The sequence below is a fragment of the Caretta caretta genome, chromosome 5 (assembly GCF_965140235.1).
Source record: "Caretta caretta isolate rCarCar2 chromosome 5, rCarCar1.hap1, whole genome shotgun sequence".
NCBI lineage: Eukaryota > Metazoa > Chordata > Testudines > Cheloniidae > Caretta > Caretta caretta.
Window position 1 is genome coordinate 86,117,830 of NC_134210.1, and position 23,030 is coordinate 86,140,859.

Genomic DNA, 23,030 nt, shown 5'->3' on the forward strand with positions numbered 1-23,030 from the left:
TAGAGTGTTGGATTTTGTTGTTTTTGTTAAACTGTAGCTTGGTTGTTGCATACAAATTCTACCACTTCTGATAATGCCACCCTTTGGTTTCCAGCTTCTTTTCCCATTTCACTGCCAAATAGAGATTTTTTGCCTTCCTTCCCTCTTTTATTTCTATTTATTCAAAAATGTAATATAATCTTTGAATAAAAATAAAAAAGATGTGCTTCCATGAGGCCCAGGATTACAAGCTTCCCTTTGTATTTTCTTAATCAAAAATCATGAGGCCCATTGTTTTAACAGATGCTACCTAGTAGCATTTCACTCATTTAGTGTGACCATACTAGTATTTTTCCTTAACAGTTTCCACTGTTGCATTACTCAGTGCTGCAATTCCATCAAGAGGCACTATTGTGGGCTGTCTGGCTGGCTGTGTTTAAATCGTCATGTTGTGTACAGAAGGTCTAGATGAGCGTTTAACACACTGGTACCTTGTTTGCACCAGCGCTCCCACTGTTGCTCCCACTACTGGTGAGAAATACTAAGATAAATGCTAGAGTAAACGAACCTTGGGCTAGTTTTGCAACAAGACTGCTCCCAGGCCCTCCTTGCCTTATATATGACAGTAAATCATAATGTTTTGGGATTGCACAGATAGCATAGAAGGTTCTGGACTTTATAATATTGAATCTTTTAAAGTAATCTGAGAATAGTCTGTATCATGCATCTCTTAGAATTGTTGTAGGGTGTGGGTGTATTTTATAGGCAGTGCAGGTATAGTTTAAGCTTGTTAGAAAATTTAACTAATAAGATCCTGTTTATGACTGCTTTTAATTTTACTGGGGGCCTCCATCCTGACCACCATGAGCGATACGAAGGCAGTTTTTCTTTCAGGCCCATTTCATCGTTGGTCTCTCTGTTAAGTCTGCCAACAATAGTGCCTGTTGCAGTGCTCGTTTTTTGGTAGGGATATGGCTCCGGCAGAAAATGGCCCGAGAGACTAAATCATTCCATACAGTCCACCAAGCATACTAACATTCAGTCACTACTAACCTGTGGCAAGTTCAAGCTGGTGACATAGAGGTGAATGTGTCTTTGTCTCTATAACAGTATTTTAAGCCATCTAGCTCCCCATTTTTGTATTTTAGACTTTACTGTTTTACTCTCCATTGTTTATGTAATAAAATTTTCAAACCATGGAGGCTTTGTCTACCAATTCCATATGCCCTCTTGAGTAGGTGTTTTACTTCACTATTTTTCCTTTGCTGCATCAGAAATTGACATCTCTTATTTCTCTGTCTGTGCACTAGCATTATTGATGAACACAGGGACGTTCACAGCTCTGGAATTCCAGCTGTGCCCTGGCAAACTGCCATGTGCTCTGTTAATTGTTTCTTTCTTGTATAAAGGTGGTATTTCAGTCAACTGTTGATATAGAGCATTATGGAGAGATCATACAGGCAGTGTGCCCTTTATATCGTGATTAATTGCAGCCAAATGATGACTGAAAACATTCTTGGCAGCAGAGTATATGTTTTAACATCATGTATTATTATTTTAAATGTATCTGCCACTGAAAACTTATAGATGTGTTACAGAACATAGAAACATTCGTTGCCCTGAAGAACATAGCCTAAATATTTAAAGTTGATAGTACACTTAAGGTTTCAAGGTTGCTTTATGTATTCTTTCTAATATTTACTTGTTTTTGGACAAATTATGGCTCATTTTTGGGATTAAATCTCTTCACAATTACCTAACTTTCAGAAGTGCTGAGCACTCATCAATCTCATTGAAGTCAATGAGAGTTGCAGTAGCTCAGCAGTTTTGAAAATCAGGCCACTGGTTTTGTATATTCTGCATTGTTTTCTTTCTCTCACTTGAATTACATCAAAGCAGTCTCATACTGAAACCTTGCACACTCGGGATAAGTTCCCTGCAAGTATGAATGAACTAGCCCCTACAAACAATTTTCAACACTGCAAAAATGGTAAATCCTAGGCATTTTCTGTGTATATTGTATATAAATATATACTGTAATTTTTGCTGTGGTGGATTTGGCCAGATCCTGTCATGCTCCAGCTTTTACTGAAACTAATGGGGGATGAGCATACACACCACCTTGTAGGATTGTGTCCCTCAGTACAGCATATTTTGTACCAAACTACCTATATATATTTTTAATTGTGTCACAAGTTGGCCCTGAACAGACTATGTCCTGTAAGTCCAATTTAATTTTTTTTATAGATTGGTTCATTTGCAGATCAACACAGGGAGTATAAAATGTCATATTTCTGCCGGGCATCCAGAAGGCTTTTCAGTTAACATTGAAAAATGAGCACTTAATGAGCCAACCAGACAATTTTTATTCTTCCTCAGTTTGAGAAGATAATGTAGTTTGTTTGTTCCAGACTTTCCTTGTCATTTTTCGTAGTCTAAGAAAGGTGAAATAGCCCAAGACAGTAGCCATGGCAACTAGTAAGCATTAATACTTTTCCATCATGGGGCCATAGGATTAAAATAATTCTATTTTGGGACTCATAAGCTTACAGGACACTAACAGTATCACTCTGGAGACCTCTCTCTCATATTATAGGAGGGTTAATAGGTCATTGCATTTTCAGCTGCTTATTAAATAAATGGTAGAGAGAAATGATTGCCTCTATGCTCCTGTGATATTGGTGATATGTAATTATAAAGAAAGAGCAAGAGAGGAGGAGAGAGGAAAACCGATTAATGTGGACTGGGGACCTACCAAGTCTCTTCAGTAAGCTAAGTGATAGAATAGAAGAAGAAATTACCATTCAACTGGAAGGGGAGCCAAAAGAAACTAAAATGTTTTGCCATTTTACAAAAATATTTGTTCTGTTTTTTACACTTCTACTAAATTACATGAAATAAAAATACTAAACTGGTTCCCACTCAGTATAGCAATGCCCTAAAACACTTCTACTGCAGCACATCGTATCCACCTCCTGTGACTAGATCACCGCGTAGGAATCGGCACGAGTGGAATGGATATTACATAGGCAAGCTCTGGAAGAAGAAGAAATGATTACTTACCTTACTATTACTGTAATTCTTCAAGATGTGTGCTCCATACGTATATATTCGCTGACCTGCCCCCCATCCCTCCTGTTACAGAGTCTGATAACATCCAGACTTTGTGGGGTAAAGGAACTGAGAGATGGTTGAGGTAGCCCTGCCCTTTATGTGCTCAGCTGGAGGCACAAGGACACTCAGGGCTCAGGCACAGCTACAACAGTTACTGCTGACCAAAAGAATCAGTCTCCAGTACATAGCGTGTACACACACCAAACGTGGAATATACATATGGGAAATCATCCTGAAAACCTGCAGTTCCTGTAGGGTAAGTAATTAAACATGTACGATTCCAAGGATGGGAGGCAGAGGGGGAGTATATAATTTATTAGAAACACAGCTAGTGATGTATTTTAAGAAAGTTATCTCTCTGATATCCCATGAAGTCTAAACTGCAGACTTACTCATTTGTTTGCCAGACTGAATGACATCACAACCACTGTACCATAAACATAGGGAATGAATATACAGGTTTAAAATGGAAAGGAGTTTTTCAAATCTTTGTTCTGGTTGCAGTGTAATTTGCTGTGTCAGGGAAATGAGAATATTTGTAGCTAGGATTTTCTCAGGATTTTTTTGCTGGTGGTAAATGCTAACTACATTTGCTTTGTTCCTCTTCTGGAATCTAACTAACGTTTGAAGGGGGATTTAAAAACAAAACCAGAAAAACCTTTACAAATCGCCTTTAAAATGTGTGGTTTATTAAGTACTATTGTGCTAGAAAGATGGTCTCTTAAGGGCATGCTGGCCTGTTTGTTCGATTCCAAATATTAATAATACCCTAAAAATGTTGCTGACAAGCCTCCATTGACCACAAGGACTTAACAGACCCGAGAGCTGATCACGGTGGGGCAGGGGGCAAAGATAAACCCTGACCTGGGGTCCAGCCTTACTGGACTGCTATAAATAAATCAGACCTTTACAGGAAACTCAGAGACTGAATGTTAGTGGAAGACCCCCAGACCGGAGATCCTGGAAAGGCTGGAATACGGTTCCAAAGCAGGAAAAGAACTGTGGGAGAAGAGCCTCTGAAACCACTCAAGTGTGATCTTAGAGAAAGGCCCAGCCTATTACACTTACTCACATTGACTTCTGTGAAACCGCTTGTGGCATAAGGTATTATGATACCCTTACATGAGTGAGGATATGAGAATTTAGCCCTGTATTTGTGTCTTGGATCCACACATCTCTGATGACTGATTTGGAGCTTTTGAGTAGGAAGTAGACTGACCATAAAAAAATTAAGGTTGTTGAAAGAGCAAAAACATTTCATTTTGGGCAAATAATGGATTTTTTTGGTTTGTTGTGAACTCTGAAAAAATGGGGAAAACAAATTTGCCTCATACTGAAAACAAATTTTTTCAAAATTTTTGGTGAATTAAAAAGTTTAAATTCTTTGTGTGTTGGGTCAAACAAAAATATTTCATTTCAAATTAAAGTATTTTCAATTATTTTAATTTTAAAAAAATAAAATTGAAGGAAATTTTTTAAAAAAGTTTTCAAACTGAAAAATCAGTGTTTTGAAAACATTGAAACAAAATGGTTTGACTTTTTTGGAATGTTTTCTTTCAACGCAGTTTGGTGAAACATTTTTGTCAGCTCTAGTCTCAACATGATTCCAGAAGAGAACATGTTGAAATATAAATTTGCTAAACTCACCATTGTATTTATTTTTTTATATTTCAGAAAAGCAGGGGTTTTTTTTAAAAAAAAAACAACCACGTTTAAAGGCAGGAAAAGATGTAAAGCAGAGTAGACTTTCAGCTCTACATAAATGGCAGTACTATGTGCCTCCAAATATGAATTATAATGTGGGTAGTAGATAGAAATTACTGTTGTCAATAGTTGTCTGTGGTTATCATATAAAGTATAATTTTATAATCATGTAATTTGTGAAAATTACTCTTTTTATAAACTCTGCATAATGCTATTGAAGTACTTGCCAAAAATACCATGTGGCTGTAAGTCATTGATCTTGTTGAAAACTCAACCCACTTCCTTCTCTTTTCTTTTTCCACCCCATTTCCCCTATGCAGTTTCATTTACTACTAAGATGAATCGGAAGAATGTTCTCAAGAGGCAGAATAATTGCTGAGAAACACTGTGGAAAGTGTGAACAATCTCTGTATTCTGCGTCCTGGAAAATGTGTATTACCTTCGAGAAGTAATCTATTGGATGCATAGGCTTGGGAACATCTTTCCAACCCATTTATTGCAACGTTAAGTTCGGCAATGTCTACCCTGTAACATACTATTTGGAACTGGAGATTTCCTCGCAAAAGGAAGATTAATTGTTGCAGTTATCCTCCAACTTCCGTAGAGCAAGGACTCTTACCATGGCTCTCTCTAGTTTGTATGCAGCTTTGGGTTTATTGTTCGGAGCAGCAGCAGCATTTGGTCCAGTACCAAGGATCACTTGGGAACATAGAGGTAAGAACAATGACTTAAGTAGTGAAATGGGGTGTGGGTGTTCTATGTAATTTCTTTAATCACTTTGTAACAGAAAACTATTAATGTGATATGGGCCCTGCCAGTCTCTTTGTTAACTCCTCAACCCCCAATTTAACAGAGACTTTGCTTAGCTGTTGCTATTATGAAACTTGAATGAATGATCAAGGCTAACGTTTTCAAAAGTAACTAGTGATTCTGGGGCCTGATTTTCAGAAAGAGCTAATGTGTGAACACCAGGCCCCTTGAATTTGTTCCATTTTCAGCACCCTAAATAGAAACCTAGAGTCACTAGTCACTTTTGAAAAGCATGGACTAGACCCTTCACTACGAGGAAAAAGAACAATATAAAAATGTTCGTTTAATTGACTGTTTCTATGCTGTGAAAAATATGCCAAAGCTTCTTGGTTTGCTTCTTGATATGAAAAAAATTGAAAAATTCCTAGGATGTGTCTTCATACGGTACATAAGGCGACACCTGCATGTATTTCTTTTATCAAGCATCATTACAGCAATAGAAAGTTCTGGAAAGTCAGAGTCAGGGGAAAATGTGTCTTAGAGCATTTAATAAGTAACCTATTAATTCAGATTTTGTTTGCTGAAAAAAATCTATAATATATTACTAGTTTGGAATTTTTTGTTCAATTTATTGTCATTTCTCTCTCATGTGATTTACTGAGTTACGGAAAAGTGCCTGCCTCCTTTCAAGAAAGAGTAAATCCTTATCTGTCACGTGTCATAGCTAAGGCTACGATTTTTTTCAAGAAGTTTGCAGAAGTCACAGGACCTATGACTTCCAGCGACCTCCATGAATTCAGCCCTGTCGTCCGGGAGCTGCAGGGTCCTCCCGCCACCCGTGGTGGCAGGAGGATCCCGCAGCTCCCCGTGGCTGCAGGTGCCGGGGGCCCCCAGAGTTCCAAGCCGCTGAGGGTGCTGGGGATCCTTCAAAGCTTCTGGCCGCTGCAGGTGGCGGGGGTACCCCAGAGCTCTGAGCCAGGGGACCACGGCAATGTTCCCTCTAATTTTTTCCATTCATGTGTGGAATACATTTTGATATGTGACCCGAGGTATGTGCCTATGTGTGCCACCAGTAGAAACAAAAAACCTAGATATAACATATATTTTTAAAAAGTTACCATAGGGATAATTACTCCAGCTAGGACAGATTAGGCATTTTAGAACTCAGGACTCAATTAAATTTAAGTGTAAGAGAAATAAAAATTATGGACTGCATAGACCAGTACGCTTTGAAAGAATAAAATTTCAGAGAGTATGTGCATTACAGGAAGTACCAAGAACTAACTACAACAATAATACAAGTATGTGTTGGGAGGTGAGTGTGAAAGAGACAGAGACTGTGTGTGTGTGTGAGAGAGAGACACACACACAGTGTGTGTGCTGGCTGCTGGGGAAAGCTGTGCGCTGTTTCTTTAAGACACTCACTGAAAGCTCCCCTGCTCTGTCCGGAGTCCTGTTGTCTCCCCTCCCCGGCTCTGTGGAAATGGGGTACTTCGAGGGTGGGGGGAGAGCAAGTGTGTGGTGTGTTGTGAGTGAGACAGAGAGACTGTGTGAGCTGGTTGCTGGGGAAATCTCAGAAACAGTGCACTCAGACACTCACCATTCAGACGGCAGCAGCTCCGAGTCCTCCTGAGCCAGGCTGTCCCCTCTGCCCTGTCCTGCTCTGTGGAGATGGAGTACAGGGGAGGGGGACACCCTGACATCAGCACCCCCCCCTTTCCCTCCCTGCACAGCCAGCAGGGTCCCAGGAGCAACTGCAGGACAGAGCAACATGGGGGAGGGGCACCTGAACAAATGCTGCCAGCTGTGCACGGCACTTAAATCTCTCCTGCACGCTGCCCAAGCGCACAGCTTACAGGGAACACAGGACCCTGGAGCGATGAGCCCCTACCTGCCCCGGCAGCTGTCCAATCTCTGCAGACAGTATGAGGACCCCACAGCTAGGCTCCCCATTTTGTCAGGGGTATTTTTAATAAAAGTCAGGGTCAAGTTACAGGCTTCCATGATTTTTTCTTTACTGCCCGTGACCTGTCGGTGACTTTTACTAAAAATATCTGAGACAAAATCTTAGCCTTAATCATAGCCACTAAGCTGTTTGTATTGCTACATAGGAAAAACTGAGTTTAGGGGGATCTTAGCACTTTTTTGGCGAGTGGAGTCACTGAAGGTCTCTGTACATTTCCCCAGCTACGCTCAATCCTTTTGCAGGATTGACAGAGAAAAGAGACTAGCATGTCTCATGATGGACAAACTTTAGGAGAAATTGTCCACAACTGAGAGGTAGTCAGAAGCCCAAGGCTACTTAGCATAAAATAAAATCTGGACAAAAGTTTAAAACAGAATTATTTACATTCCTGCTAATTCGCAATCATGTCCAATAAGTCTCTTTAGATCTAAATCACATCCTGTCAGAAAGATGTGCGGCAAAATTTTTCAGAGAAGACCTATCAGTACTGTTTGGGTGGGTGGATGGAATTGTGAAATCAGTTTCTTGCTAAGCAGTTCATGCCTTTTTAAAACTCTGGAACACAGCTGTTGTACTTGCACAATAACTATTGTTGTAATTTTTTTTTTTTTTTTACTTACACTTACATTACATAGTAGAGCTTTAAGTGGAGTGTGAATACAAGACAAAGTCCCATTGATTGCAATAGGATTTGAAATAATACCATAGCAGACATGATGTTTTGTGAGTAGAAGTACCTTGTCAGTGCAGTCATTTTACCATTCAGAACCTTTTAGCAACTGTTGGAGTGTGTCAATGTACAGTATTGTGTACTTTGCGTAGCCATTTCATTTACAGTTGCAATTGGTCCTAATCAGTCCCAAAGCCACTGAGATCAGTTCATTGTTAATTGAAGCCCTGTTCTTCCCTTTGTATCTCTCTTGTTACTGTTGATGAAAAAGAAATGTAGAAAGTTAAATTACTATTAAGGGGAGAACTTTGTAGGGATGTGGGGTAAGGGGGACTTTGCATGTGCCTAGATGTGCAACCCCTTTTGTTGCTTGAAGCTAAAATTCTTCAGTCCATTCTGAAGGCTTGATAGAAATGTAAATTCTTATAACTCAATGGGTTTGTGTGCTTAGGTATAAATCCACATCTCAGTATAAACTACCAAATAAAGAGCAAATAAATATTTGATCCTTTCTCCATCTGCCATGTGATGACATGGAATTGGAACACAATCCAGCTTCTTCACTGAGCCGTTTTTTTCCCCCATGGCCACTATCACACCTAGTACTCATAACCATTCTGATTTCTATTAGCATAAATGGAACAAATATGGGGTGAAAAAGTAAATCTATGGAATTCTACATGCTCTGTATAGCCCAGGACTTGAATAATTTTTGGAACACGGATTATAAGGCAATAAAATATGTTGAGCTACTGTATGTAATGTCTGTGATGTTTCTTTCTAGATACCATAAAGGTTGTTTTTACTGGGCAAGGAGAAAATCCTGAGTGAAGGATACCATTGAGTCCTTGACTCCTCCTGACTCCGCAACTGAAATGAGAGGCTTGCAGTGTGTAGCGAAGCAAGCTTATGGCCAGTGTGAAGAAATAGCCTTAAGCACAGATGTCAAGTACAAATGAGTTTATTGCAGGAAAATATACATGGACATTAGGACCACAATAAAATACTGGCATAAGGCCCTGAAAATATTTCCCATGTTAATGGGCATAAAGAGCCAGGAAACATGGGAATATAAGATTTATTACCTTGGAGAAAAAATGTTGTATGTAAGCTTTGGGCATCTTGGAGCTCCCAAATAGCGGTGACTATAGTTAACAGCAGTAGTTTCTCTTGGTTTGATTTAGCTCTGATGTATACCCCTGCCCCTGAACACAACTGCTCCTTTGTTCTCTGTCCAGCACCACAATGTCTTATTCTCCATTAGGCACATACAGCTTTTAATGTTACATGTCAGTCTTAGGCATGTTATATGGAGATATGTTCTTACATTCATATTTCACTCTGAAGGGGGAATTTTAGCATATTGTGAGGGGGGCCCTGGGACATTGTTTGGAAAAATATTTGAAATATCAGATGCAGTTTCCTGCATTATGAAAGACTCTTTAAAGACAATAGAGAAAACAAATTTTATACAAAAATATGTACAGGTCCATACCTAGTATTAATCTGGAATTTTCTGCTACATTGCTAAATTAGGGTGTGTTTAAATACAAACATGCACCAAAATCATAGGGCTCCAGCCAAACTATGCATGTTTCCAATTGAACTCCCAATTTAAATTCACACAACAGCTATACATTAACATGTTGCCTGCAGTCTCTTCTAATTGGGTGCGGGATTTTCTATTAGTTCTCTTGGAAAAGATTTATGTAGTAGTGTAACATGTCGGGCCCTCATCACTGCGACACCTCCTGTGGGTTGCTTTGGGAATTAGCGATGTCCTAGCCATGGAGTGCCCTCTGCAGGTGGTGTCCCACCCGTTGCCTGCTCAGCTGTGCTGTCTGGAACCCGCGTTACTCCCTGGCTTGCGGCATCCTTTTCTGAACACAGCCTTCTGGCTGTGCCCCTGCTCTATTCTCCTCCCCCCCCCCCCCCCGCACCCGCTTCTAGGGATATCAGCAGTCCTCATTCTGCACCTGCCTTCGTGGCCACCTGCCTTCGTGGCCACCTGCCTCCCCAAAGTCTAGTCCCTTGCCCCAGGGACAAGGCACAGTACATCGGTCATGCTCTTCCATGGTAAGGTGTGGTGTAAGGGGAGAGGGGAGGACCCAGGCCCGCCCTCTACTCTGGGTCCCGACCCAGGGACCCTCTAGCAGCAGCCTCCCACTGCCCTCCTTCAATCTCCTATTCTCCCTGTGTACCCTGGGCCACTTCCCCTTGGCCCTTTCACTTTCTTGGCCCTTTTCATTAGGAGCCGCCACCTGGCAGGTAACAGTCCTTCTCCCTTGCTTGTCAGGAAGAGGCTGCTGCCTCCTCTGCTTTGCAGCCTTTATAGGGGGCCCAGCCTGGCCGACTTTCTGCCCTTCTCTGCACAGGCTCCCTTTAGCCTGCTTTAACCCCTCCTCTGCCAAAGTGGGGCAACTGCCCCACTACTAGTAGGGAATATGGCGACTTTCTCTGTTTCAAATACACATGCAATGAGAGTGAAAAAGAGGAAGATTGGGGGATAGCAGAAAGGAGAAAGGAGCTGATAATGAAGATAGGGTATAGTATGAAGCAGTGGTGGGCAACCTGCGGCCACTGGGAGCTATGAGGGGCCGTGCCTGCGGACGGTCAATGTCAGCAAAATGTCTCACGGCCCGCAATCAGATTATCCTGATGGGCCACAGGTTGCTCACTCCTGGTATAAAGGGTAGAGCAGAAAAATGAACAAAAGGGTAGACAGAATGAGGGAAAGAATTGATAGAGGGAAAGGAAATGAGAGTGAGAAATTTAATTGATAGGCATTAAACATGAGCTTGGCTGGTCATTAGTTCTCCTCGCAGAGAAAATTTCTTCTTTGTGCTAAGGCCCACAGAGGAAATGGTTTTCCCATCTCATGAATATTTTTGAGTATTTGATTATTTGTTTTCCATCTTGCATTGGGACAAAAAGTAAAAATCTTGAAAATATTCACAAATGAAAAACTGTTGCCCCCCCCCCCCACACACACACCCTCAATTTAGGTGATCAAAAATGTTTCAATAATTTTGAAAAGTTTCATTTTGATTTTGACTTTTTGGTCTAATAAGCTTATATTTTGAAACCAAAAGTCATTTTGAACCAGAAAATGAGAATATCTTCATTGAGAAAATGTCAAAACAAAATGATTTAACAATATGAAAACTGTTTTCTCTATGCTTTTTCGAGTTGGGAAATTCAACTAATCCGATCCAGTTTCACTGTTTTGGTTTTGATGCAAAAGCAACTTGTCGTAAAATTCCTAATTAGCTCTAGTCCACAAATCCATTACAATGGTACTTCAGCTGTTTGCACCTTTGGTGTGGGCCAAACCTGTCCAGTAGGGGAACTCCCTGTCTGGATAAATTCATGGAGGTTAAGTCCATTAATGGCTATGAGCCAGGATGGGTAAGGAATGGTGTCCCTAGCCTCTGTTTGTCAGAGGGTGGAGATGGATGGCAGGAGAGAGATCACTAGATCATTACCTGTTCGGTTCACATGGTCTGGGGCACCTGGCATTGGCCACTGTCGGTAGACAGGATACTCAGCTGGATGGACCTTTGGTATGACCCGGTATGGCCATTCTTATGTTGTGTCTCTGAAGTTTCCCCCAGTTTTTCCTGCTTCCCAAGCAGCTGGCAGCTCAACCAGGCCTCTTTGCAGCAGAGCTTTCTGAGAAAATTCCAGCTTTCTGACAAGTTTGCTCAATAATTTGTCTAATTCCTGCCAGCCCTCGTTTCCCTTCCGAGGCATTTGTGACTGATTAGGAAAGCTCCAGGCCTCAGGAGGGCAGCTAGAAAGCCCAAAGTAAAGGGAGTGGCCTGTGTCTTCTATTTCCCCTCACTCCCTTATCAAGCGTTTTGTTGCAAAGTTTGGCCATTTTGAATTGCTCTTTTGTACTCATCTCACTTTAGGATCAGAGAATGACAGCCTAATCCATTTCACTTGCAGCACATGGAGCTGAGAGTAAAGCAGTTTCCTGCGAGAGCATGATACTATTCTCTGTGCTGATGGGTGGCACTTGTGAATGCAAGTTTGGTGTATGGGGGTAAATGTAGTTTGCTACCTACCCCTATCAAGGTGCATCTTGGTTGGGCAGTCTAACACTTTGTTCAGTCTTGCACAGGGTTAGTTAAGAATGAAGCAGAGGGTTAAAGTTTAAGGCAGACCTCTAGAGTTTTAATGTCATTTTTTGTATACTGTTGTGTGCATGTGTACACAATATGAAATAAAGATGCAACAAATGTGCAGTAGTTTGAAATCCCAGTTGTAAATTAAACTGAGATCAGCAGCACAAATCCCAGATATTAATTTAAACTGAAATCCAGGAAAAAGCAATTGTATGTCAGTGCTGCAGCCCCAAACTCCTGACTAACTGAACCCATGATTTAACTACTCTTTTTGATGACCCCAATATTTTTATTATAATAGGGTTCTATGTTCAGTTTTGCTGCTTTTAAGATGTTGTCAAAGTACTGCAATATTGGTTAGATAGATTAGAAAAAAAAAGTCCTCAAATGGTTTTCATTACTGTTTGTTTTACTTTAACAGAAGTACAACTGGTCCATTTTCAGGAGCCAGAAGTGTTTAACTATTCAACTTTATTACTAAGTGATGACAAAGACGTTTTATATGTAGGAGCTAGAGAAGTGATCTTTGCATTAAATTCAGTGAATATTGCTGAAAAACATCATGAGGTAGGTATGCATTTTTAATTTCCTATCCACCTTTAAAAAAAAATTGCATCCCAGAATTTTTTGGGGTAGATTTGTTTTTCTAATGTTATAGATAGTAGGATATTTCATGTAGCTATAGTGTGTAGACTATAGTAAATATATTTGTGTTTATGTTGCACATATATATTATTCAGGAAGAAAAAATTACAGGTAATTTTGTAATGTCATTGAAAAACAGGAAAGGTGAGAAGGAAATAGTGAATTTTAAAACATTCTAGTAAAGATTCACTGAGGTATTTTATGTCTGGAACTGCTTTAAATACACTGGATTTTTTTGAAATTAAAAATGTATTTTTTATTCTTTAATGGATTAATTTTCAGTTTGCCAAATAGGTGATTTCACCTTGTGATTCCCGTGAGCATTAGTGGGAATTTGACAGTTTGCTCCATCCATGCACATTACTCTGAAAATTCACCCTGAAAGCACTAGTTACTGTGCTTTTTCTAATTCTAAACTCCTAAGTATTTTTTTCATGTTACCTAGCAATGTTACCTAGAAATGTTAAACAGATTCTTGTATAAATGCCATTTTGGTGACATTTTTGTAGAAAACTTGTGCTTTGCCTCCTAAATTCTGAAATTTTGAGCTCTAATTTTGAAAATTAAAAAGAAAAATAACAAGCCATCTTCAGCAACCATGAATGAGGTGTACAACGGCCTCCCTGTTACAGTATCTTGGCTACTGTCAAGTAAAATAAATTTGAAGGTGGAGTTAGAGGCTTCTGTAACCTTGCTGCCACCTTGATAAATCATTCATTTATGAAGCTATGACTGGGTGTGTAAGGTGCAGAGCTCCTTGCATGATTGCATTTCTAATGTGGAGCAGAATCAGGGGGGAAATAAATGTTTTGCTGCCCCTCCATGTGTTTAAAACTTTGTGAGGGTTTAGTTTAGGTTGGCCATCTTGATTTTGAATAGCCAGAGGATGAGATCCTCATCCCTGCTATGGTCCCTTTATGATGCATTAAGGGCTGGAATGGCTTACGGGGGTCTGAAAAGCCTCGTATCTGGTGCAGACACTGTGGGAGACAGTTGCAAGGTTGCCTTCAAGGACCCTTTTTCAAGTCCTGGTGTAGGGGGCATGCTGGAGGCAGAAAGGGCTCGTCAGGAGCAGGACTACAACAAACAGCACTGTAGAGATTCTAGGCAGCACTTTAGGCCATAGGACAGGCTGCCATAACTTTAACCGACCCCTAGCATTGTCTGAATTACCCTGTAGTGGGGCCTCTCCACACCCCATAACTATCCAAATGGATAGTGCAAAGGTTCCTTAAAGCCAGCAGTCTCCTCCTGGGCTATAAGTTTTGCAATGTGTCTCTAAGGTTACATCTACACTGCACACCTCTTGCAGTAGTGTTTATGGTATGCGTAGCTGAAAGTCGCAGTGAAAAGCACACTACGTCCATGCTGCGGTGTGTAGCTACACATGTCAATGAAAGGCTGTGGCACGGGGGAAGCAGAGAGGAAAGACTCAGCAGCTGGGAGCTGCCAGAGCATTTCCCCACTGACTTCACTCTGTTGGAGCCTTTCCGTGCTGCAGGAGAGGCAGTGGGACACTCTACTGCTAAAACTGTACTGGGCAGGCACTGCTTGAACAAACAGAGAGAGCCATGGAGGGTATATATCTGAGTACATACCTATGGGGTTCAGGCACATCTTTTACTCGCCTAAGCAATGCTTCACCATCTACATTGCTGTTTATATCCATGCTAGAGTTGTGTGTATATGTACTTTAGGGTCTTCGGAAAGGAGTGTGACGTACCTTAAGAGAGAGAGCACAGTTTCTCACCTAGAACGGTCTTGAGAAAATTCCTTCTGATTCTTAAGTTTAATTCACAAAGTTGTGTAAGGAAATACTCATGACCCGTGATTATATTGATTTTCAGCTGCACGTAAAACTGATCCCTCTTCAACAGTTGATCATTTTCATTTAAACTATCTGAAACATATTAAGAAGCAAAACTACTCTAGAACCACATTGATATTCAGTGAAAAACACCAGGAGATAGATATACTGGACACAGTCCAGTATCCATGGCGACACGTACAGCCACTGAAGCCCTTTTAGCTGCATAACGGTCCAGGAATTATTGACATTTCCCCCCAAAAATTGTATTCTTCCCTCAGCTTTTTTAATGTAGAAGTCTCTAAAACTACCATAATCTTATCTCACTAGTAAACACAACACAGGGAACTTCATTAATAATTCGAGAAGAAACGTCATAGTATATCTTTGTACAGAACTCTAAGAGGTGCTGGCCGTGGCTGAAACCTCTATTACTGCACATGCATTCAGAAATGCCACCTCCCCAGAGGATAAAGACAAACACTGAGGGGTCCCTGACAGCTACTTGCAGAATGACTTATTTGCAGCGGACTGTCTTTTAAACATGATCTGCTCTCTGTATTATGCATTGCGCTTAATAATAGCTTTCAAGTGAATGTGAAGTGCACTGAACTTGTTTTTGTTTCGCTTCTTTTTCCCCAGTTGTATTGGAAGGTCACTGAAGACAAAAAAACTAAATGTGCAGACAAGGGCAAATCCAAACAGGTGAATTTGTTTGTCCTTTAGCTTTCAGCAAAGCATTATGAATTTAGTTTTCTGGAAAGCATTTTCAACAGTGTTTTGAATGTAACTATTTAGGAGTGATAATTTATAAAAAAAATTCCAGCAAATGGTTAATTGCAGTGGGTTTTGTAAACTGCAGCAGTTAATTTTGCACTTTAACTACTTACTCTGGTACAGTTTTTGCAATGTTTTCAGGCTGTCACTTCCTTATGTCCTGCTTCAATTTGTTACTTTTACTTTTATAGTAATTGTATCAATGATAATATGGATAAGTCTATACTCTGTGTGCGTGCGTTGTGAGTGGTGATAGAGAACACTTGCACTTGAATAGAAAAGGTGTGCAGGGAGCTGGAGAGTGCGATAGTGTATTGCGAGAGAGTCACTTGTGCTCACATGAAAGGAGTGGGGCTGCTACTGCTACCCTGTCTCCTACATTTGACCTCACAGATTTTGAAGGTTTTGGCTGCCCTAAAATTATTCTGGAAATTTTATTTTATTTGCTTTAGAACTGTAATAAAACTCTCAGTACCTTGTGATCTCCCTGATTGCCTTTTGTGACTACTCTGAGAGTCCCGATCAACTGTTAGAGAAACACTGCCGTAATTCACATAGGTTACTTTGGTTCTTGAGTATTTTATGCTAGCTATATGTAATTTACCTAATGGTATTTCATATGGTTTCTGTTGTCTCATCCTTTATTCTTTTCACTGAATTTCTGTTGCTCTCTCTGGGACTTTCTGTGTGTATTCATTGTTATGTTGTGCATGCTTATTTATTCTAGCTCCCAGTATGTTTTGAACAATGGTGGTATCTTTCTGTATTCCATCAGGAACTTGCCAAATGAGGCTCACAATACAGATAGGGATTATTGATCAAGTCAATAAACACAGATGGGTGTTCAGAGTTAACAAGCATTCTCACTGGTTTTCAGCATTTTGAATCTGTACTCTTCCCTTGACATTCGAAGCTATGTCCAAACTGCCAGTTTCATTCCAAAGCTAAAGGAATTAATTGCTGTAATTGGATGTTTATTTTTTGAGTAAAGCGAGGGCTGCCAGCACCAGCATCCCAAAAGGCTGCAGGAAGCTATAAAAACCACTAAGTTTACAGCATGCCATCCGAGGTAGTGGGAAACCCCTGTGGACATGGCAAATTCACACACTAGGAGCTGTTAACTGTCATAATGATTGCTGCCCACATCAGAGTTGTAGTATATACAAAAATCCAGGAAATGATAATCTGAAGCTAAGTGACATTTATGTGTGGCAGATTGAAGACTTTACTTCTGGATTATGACAGGCCATTTTATCTGAACTAGACTTGAGACAAAATTTTGAGATCCAAGTGAATCCGAATTTTAGCTATTGTATACGAACATATTAATTCTGAAGCAAAATTGGTCACTTAGGAGATAATGGGCATATTAGAAACAATTGTACACCAAAAATATAACACTGGATGCTGCTCTTAGGGAGTCAGCTAGAGTGGATTCTGGTCTCAATAATGATCATATCACCTAGCCCTGTATGTTTTTAAACATATGAAATGCTGCTTGTGATAGAACATGAGGAGTAGAAATGGAAGAATTGACAACATAGCTTGTTGTCAGCTGTGTTCCTATTATAATGTTGAAGTTGTGGCTGATCAGAATGGATTTATTTTTTCCTTCCATACTACAGACGGAGTGCCTTAACTATGTGCGTGTCTTACAACCACTGAATGATAATGTTCTCTATGTGTGTGGCACAAATGCATTTCAGCCAATCTGTGATCATCTGGTAAGTGTGACTATGCATTCTCTCTTAATAATAACTTTAAAACCAGCTAAACCGGCTCATTTAAATAATAAGGTGAACTCGAGAAAAGTGTACCTGATGAGTTAATCTTTGTTTCCTAAGGCAATTGGAATTCCAGTGCCAGTCATAGTTTTCCAGCGGGTGTGATACTGTCTCATGATAACCACAGAGTCTGGAGGTTAATTTCACTCTTCCTGTACAAAGCCTTTAACAAAATATTGATTTAGCTTGGTTATTAACAGAAACATATTTACTTTAAGGCTTTGCTTTCATTACGTTCTATTGATGCAAATTTGCAGTAGCCGAAATACATAGTTTTAAATGGTATTGACACTCTGTGTGGATGATACCCATTTCTGTCTCTCCTTGACCTCTCTCAGATTCCCGTCTCTGCCTATCTTGTCTCTATCAGCTCATGGGTATTCCAGAGCTTCATATCACTGAATACTTCAGAGTGAAGTCCTTCTTCTAGGTTAAAGCAAAATATCCTTTCTGTTCCATGTCTCTAACTCCACTATTGCTCCCCTTAACTTGTGTTCCCAAGGCTAGAAATCTAGGAATTATTTTAGACTGTGGCTTGTCTTTGAGTCTGTATATCAGCACTTCCAGAACATTGCCAGAATTCGTACATCCCTTGACTCTGCCTCTTTTGAAGTCCTTATTCATGCAGTCCCCCCATTTTTTTTGCTCCTTTCCCATTTTAGTGGTCTTGCTAAACTCCTATTCTCTTAATATCTGGAAGTCCATAAAGTTGCAGACAGATTACTCCCACACTTCCAAAAATAGGGTCATATCACACCCATCATCTGACAACTTCACAGTCTTCCTGTCCATCTCTGGTTTTCAAAACTCTGCATAGTCATTTCTCAAACTAATTCTCCCACCTTGTAACCACCTCCTCTGACTTCTCTTTTCACTTCTCTGTTCTTCACCTCGTAACTGTCTTCTCTCCCTGCACCTTTTCAGTTGGGCGTCCTCATTTGTCTAGAACTCTTTTCTCCCCTCCCACTACCCTTTCCTCCGCCTTCCTTTGTGCTCCCAAGCTGTTGGGTTATTTCCTCTCTTTATTACTTAAAGGTTTTTGTTTGTTTTTTTAATTCAGTATATGGTCTCTTAAAGTGTCTTTTGATGTTTAGTATTAATAATACAGAAAACTTTATTTTTATATTTTTATACAGCTATTTTTGACTGCATACATGTATTGTTTGAATTAGAAAGTAAATAATGTAACTCTTTTGGTTTAACTTAAAAATTAATTCTGTATAGAATTTAACGTCATTTGAACTCCGAGGTAAAAATGAAGATGGTAAAGGTAGATGTCCATTTGACCCTGCCCAAAGCTACACATCAGTTATGGTTGGTAAGTTCAAACTTTAATGACATCATCAATACAAAATCATTGATTCTTTCTCCTCCATCATGCCCTAATCTTTTCACTAGGACATAATACCAGGGTTTGTGATGTTGGTTTTTTTAGACACACATCAAAATATTTGTATTCTATAATTGAAGTGATTTTTTTTAACATAAAACTTGCAGCAATTCATAGTTTTTAGACTTTTTTTCATTTTGGGTTTTTGGGAATAATGTTTAGGATTTTCAGTTCAAGCAGATGATAGCTATTGATATAGTCATTCATTCACCAGATTGTATTTCCAAAGCACCCATCACTTTAGTATCTGATGAAACTGTCAGTGAAAGAAAATTGCACTGCAGAAGAATCTGTGTATAAATATAAGTAATTTAAAAACGTGTGTCAGTAAATTAAAAAGTGAAAAAGTAAGTGGGCTGAATACTTTCTTCTTCTCCAAACAGAATAGATTAATGGGAAATCAGTGATCATGAACATATCATCAGAGGGTTAAACCACACTAAGTCTTCATATGGGAAAACCAGTGAAGTTTGTGGTTGTATGTTTATATAGCAAGACCATGGAAGAAAAGTTTAAATTAATATGAAACGGGAAACAGAAGGAACACACTTACTGGATTATGATCCTTAAATTCTTCTTATTAATTCAGTTTGATTCACTTTTGGAGGAATATCCTATACTTTTTCTGAATAATTTCTAAAGAATTATTCAATTACAAAAATTCAGTGGTATATTTTAAGTTCATTTATATTTTTATGTATACAATATAAATCAGCTGTAAGCAGATGCGTTCACAATTACTGCAGGAGCAATCCTGGTAACTTTCTGCCATCAAAGTTGTATTAGAACAGTAACAAATTAGATATAAAAACATCAGCTTTAAAGAAGATCAGAGGGGAAACATAAGCACTAAAAATGTCAAATTTAATATATAGGAAATTCTTGCCATCTTCCCTCAAGAGAGGTTTAAATTACCATATATTCTCTTGAAAACTTGTCTTGAAATATTTCTATACCTTTTTGTTACTTAATAAGTAGTATGGCTTGAAGTATTTATTGTGTTTTATTTTCTATGTTAAAGATGGAGAGCTTTATTCAGGAACTTCCTATAACTTCTTGGGAAGTGAGCCTATTATTTCTAGAAACTCTCATCAGAGCCCGTTGAGAACAGAATATGCAATACCTTGGCTTAATGGTAAGTAAATGTGAAGGCAACTAAGCCAATTTCCTTTACTGAAGGTTTTTCCTACCACATTTCCCTATTTACTACCACTAAAACCTCTTCCTAATACATAAAAAAAGGCCAAAATGGATATTTTTTTCCCTTATAAAAGTTCAGATCTCTGAGCATAGTTACTTGAAGTCCATGGATATATTCAAAGAAAAAAGGCAATTTTGTGATGGCTCTGAGGTGCTGTTTCTTGCTATGTTTTGTTTTTAGAAGAAAAAGGTGTTTTGTTTACTTTTTAATTGTTTGAGTGTGTGTGAGAGAGAAAATACTTAGTTTGAGACTTCGAGTCTCAGTGGCCTTGACTCTGAAAATCATCAGGACATTCAGGTTTTGACATGATCCAGAAGCAGTACAGTCTATCCTGTCTCCATTCACCTTTCACCTTGCTTTGGCATGACTAGCCAGACTATTAGATGATAAGGAAAAAAGTGTCCTTACCCTCCTGTCAGCATGTTTTCAAGTTCAGTTTAAGGACCTGTACTCCAAGCCAGCTGAATTTGCGAGTGTGTTGGGTGGATTTTCAATTGGGCTGTGCAGATAGGGTTCAACTCATGAAAGGATTTTCAGAAAATGGAAACTGACCAACCCCTGCACCTTTGCTTTGAGGTTCATATTTAGTTAACTCAAACCTCAAAGGAGCATGAACCGTAGTACATCACTTTCCCCTTCTTACCTTGCATTTCTTCCAGCAGGTCCTAGGGCTTGCTGGTACAGGAGGTAGAGGCTGGCCAGGGAGGGTGACTAGACAGATGATCAGATAAGCAAGCAGCTTCAGATCATGCTGTTGAGTGTGGGCATGTGAAATCTTGGGATCGCAAACCTGTAACTCCATTCCAATCAGTTTGAGTCGGAATGCAAATATTTCACACAGCTGTGCTCTCCAGCAGCCCTATCCAAATAGGAACAATATTGATGGGCTCATGGAGGAGCCGCTTCCAGGCCTTCTAAATGGAGTGCAGTTGCCCACAACATGGGGTTTGGGAGAAAGGATGGTCCTAGAGAACTCTAGAGGAAAATGACGAAATAATGAAAAAGTAGCTATTAATGTAGAATGCTTCTCTTTATTTGTATCCGTAGAACCCAGTTTTGTTTTTGCTGATGTGATAAGAGCAGATCAAAACAGCACTGAAGAAGAAGATGACAAAGTGTACTTCTTTTTCACTGAGATGTCTGTGGAATATGAATTTGTTGGAAAGTTGATGATTCCAAGAATAAGTAGAGTGTGCAAGGTGGGACACAATCTAATAATTTGCTTTAACCAATATCGAGACAACATCCGCAAGATATGAAAGATATTTCATATTGTGTTTTACACACACATTAAAAGTAGTCAGATCTATTCTTAGCAAATCAAATATTCATATCAGTCTTCTGTACCTAAATATAGTTACTCAGACAGTCTAGTTGGTGCCTGTGAAAACAAATATTTTTTTAAGCTCTCTACAACTGAAGTGAGTAAGATTTCAGCATGTGTCCCAGCTGAAAAAGTAATGATGATGGTTACCCTTTCCTTCCCTTTTATACAACACAGAAACAATTCTTTGATTTTTTTGCATTAAAGGCTACACTGACTTCAGTAGAAGCAGAACTGAGCCCATAGGGTGATTGTCGTGGACTTTTATGAGTTATTTTTAAATGGTTACAGACCAGCCAAATAAGGCTTTTTTTTTATGTAGAGATGGTTAGTTTCTTCACTGTGGTGTGACAGGTAGTACTTTCATGGAGAGGTGTCCTAGCCTGGAAAGAAACAATCACCAGCAACCTGATTCTGTCACATTTAATGTGTTTAAACCTGGATATGGCAGGCTGAGTTGATTCTCTACTCATTAGAGCTGGTGTGAAAATTTTCTGATGGAACAGAAGATGCTGATTATACAAATACAAAATGTTTTGCTGGAATGTATTGATTTAATCAAAATTGCAATGAGAAATTATCTAAACATTTTATTTCTATAAGGTCAGAACATTTTATTGTTTTAACTTTTGTTACGTTGATTTAATTTAATTTAATTTTAAAACACCAATAACAAATGTTTCCCTGGAGGCTTCTATCTTCCAGCAGCTTGAGGCAAATTTAGATTGGTCTTGTTAGTATGGTCCTTTGCCTGCTGACAGTTTGTCAATGCTTTAAAGTGAGAGAACCATAAAATTTGGAATAGCTTTTTAACTGTTATCTATTTGGAACCACTTGCAGATTACCCATCTATACGCATACACTATCTTAAAAAGAGGAAATAAATACTTGATTGCTTTTTTGGAATTAGCATATTTTATACAATATTCTGCATAGCAGCCTTAAAGAAAGGGCAGGAAATTCTGTCAAGGATTTGGGTCTGAGATGCCTGCTTTTAAAGATTAGTAGCACAGCTGAAGTTTGAGATCCCGAATATTGTAAAATTTCTTATAGTCACTGCACAACTAATTTCATTATATTTCTGGGTATACAGTCTCAGTAGTTGAATGATCTCTCTTATTTTTAAGGCCTTGAACCTGCAAATCTTTACTCATGGTACTTGCCCTAATTTAAGGATTGGGCCCTAATACTCATTGTCTCCTAGGAACTATTCACATGAAGTAAAATTAAATACGTGCATATGTGTTTGCCAGACTAGATCTTAAGTTACTAACATTTTGAGATGATCACAGAATAGACATCGTATTATTTCTTTTGTAAGTGCAGTTATAATGCAGCTTTATTTACTTTAAATTGTTGTCCCATGTACAGTTTTTTTTTTTAAAGCTCTGTGCTCAGCTCAATTTACTGCCTATTATTGTAATACAGTTCTTTGAAGCTGTCGTAAGTTTCATCTTCCCTCCAGAAAATCTGTACTCATTAGCAGGTTTCTAAGGTGCCACAAGTACTCCTTTTCTTTTTGTACTCATTAGCATATATCTAAGTAACTCCATTGACTTCAGAGCTGCACAACTTAATTGGGAGTAGAATTTGGCCCTATAACACTATCTGTGTGTGCTGAGAGAAACCATTCTACATTGTTTCTATTGTATCCAAAAAAACCTCTTCAGCATTGTTTAATTTGTTTGTTGTTGTATCTTTTAGTTGCTTTTTTGCTTTTATTCATGACTATTCAGTTTAAATTTTAGATAGTACGTAAGTGTTGTATGTGTTGAACCTTTATTTAAGA

At 39.1% G+C, this 23,030-nt stretch overlaps 1 protein-coding gene across 10 annotated transcripts in view; it reads left to right on the forward strand.

Moving 5' to 3' along the window:
• SEMA4D (semaphorin 4D) overlaps nucleotides 1-23,030 on the forward strand; it is a 144,268-nt gene that overhangs the window by 83,635 nt on the left and 37,603 nt on the right. For 6 of the 10 annotated variants that reach the window (XM_048849253.2, XM_048849256.2, XM_048849254.2 and 3 more), the window contains exons 2-8: nucleotides 5,118-5,511; nucleotides 12,735-12,880; nucleotides 15,408-15,470; nucleotides 17,168-17,266; nucleotides 18,551-18,644; nucleotides 19,738-19,851; nucleotides 20,965-21,116. In XM_048849253.2, coding sequence (XP_048705210.2) covers nucleotides 5,418-5,511; nucleotides 12,735-12,880; nucleotides 15,408-15,470; nucleotides 17,168-17,266; nucleotides 18,551-18,644; nucleotides 19,738-19,851; nucleotides 20,965-21,116 — 762 coding nt within the window. In that variant the 5' untranslated portion in view covers nucleotides 5,118-5,417. Of the gene's footprint in view, nucleotides 1-3,123; nucleotides 3,350-4,006; nucleotides 4,198-5,117; nucleotides 5,512-12,734; nucleotides 12,881-15,407; nucleotides 15,471-17,167; nucleotides 17,267-18,550; nucleotides 18,645-19,737; nucleotides 19,852-20,964; nucleotides 21,117-23,030 lie in introns of all 10 variants that reach the window. The other 4 variants (XM_048849250.2, XM_048849251.2, XM_048849248.2 and 1 more) reach the window with 3 other exon arrangements.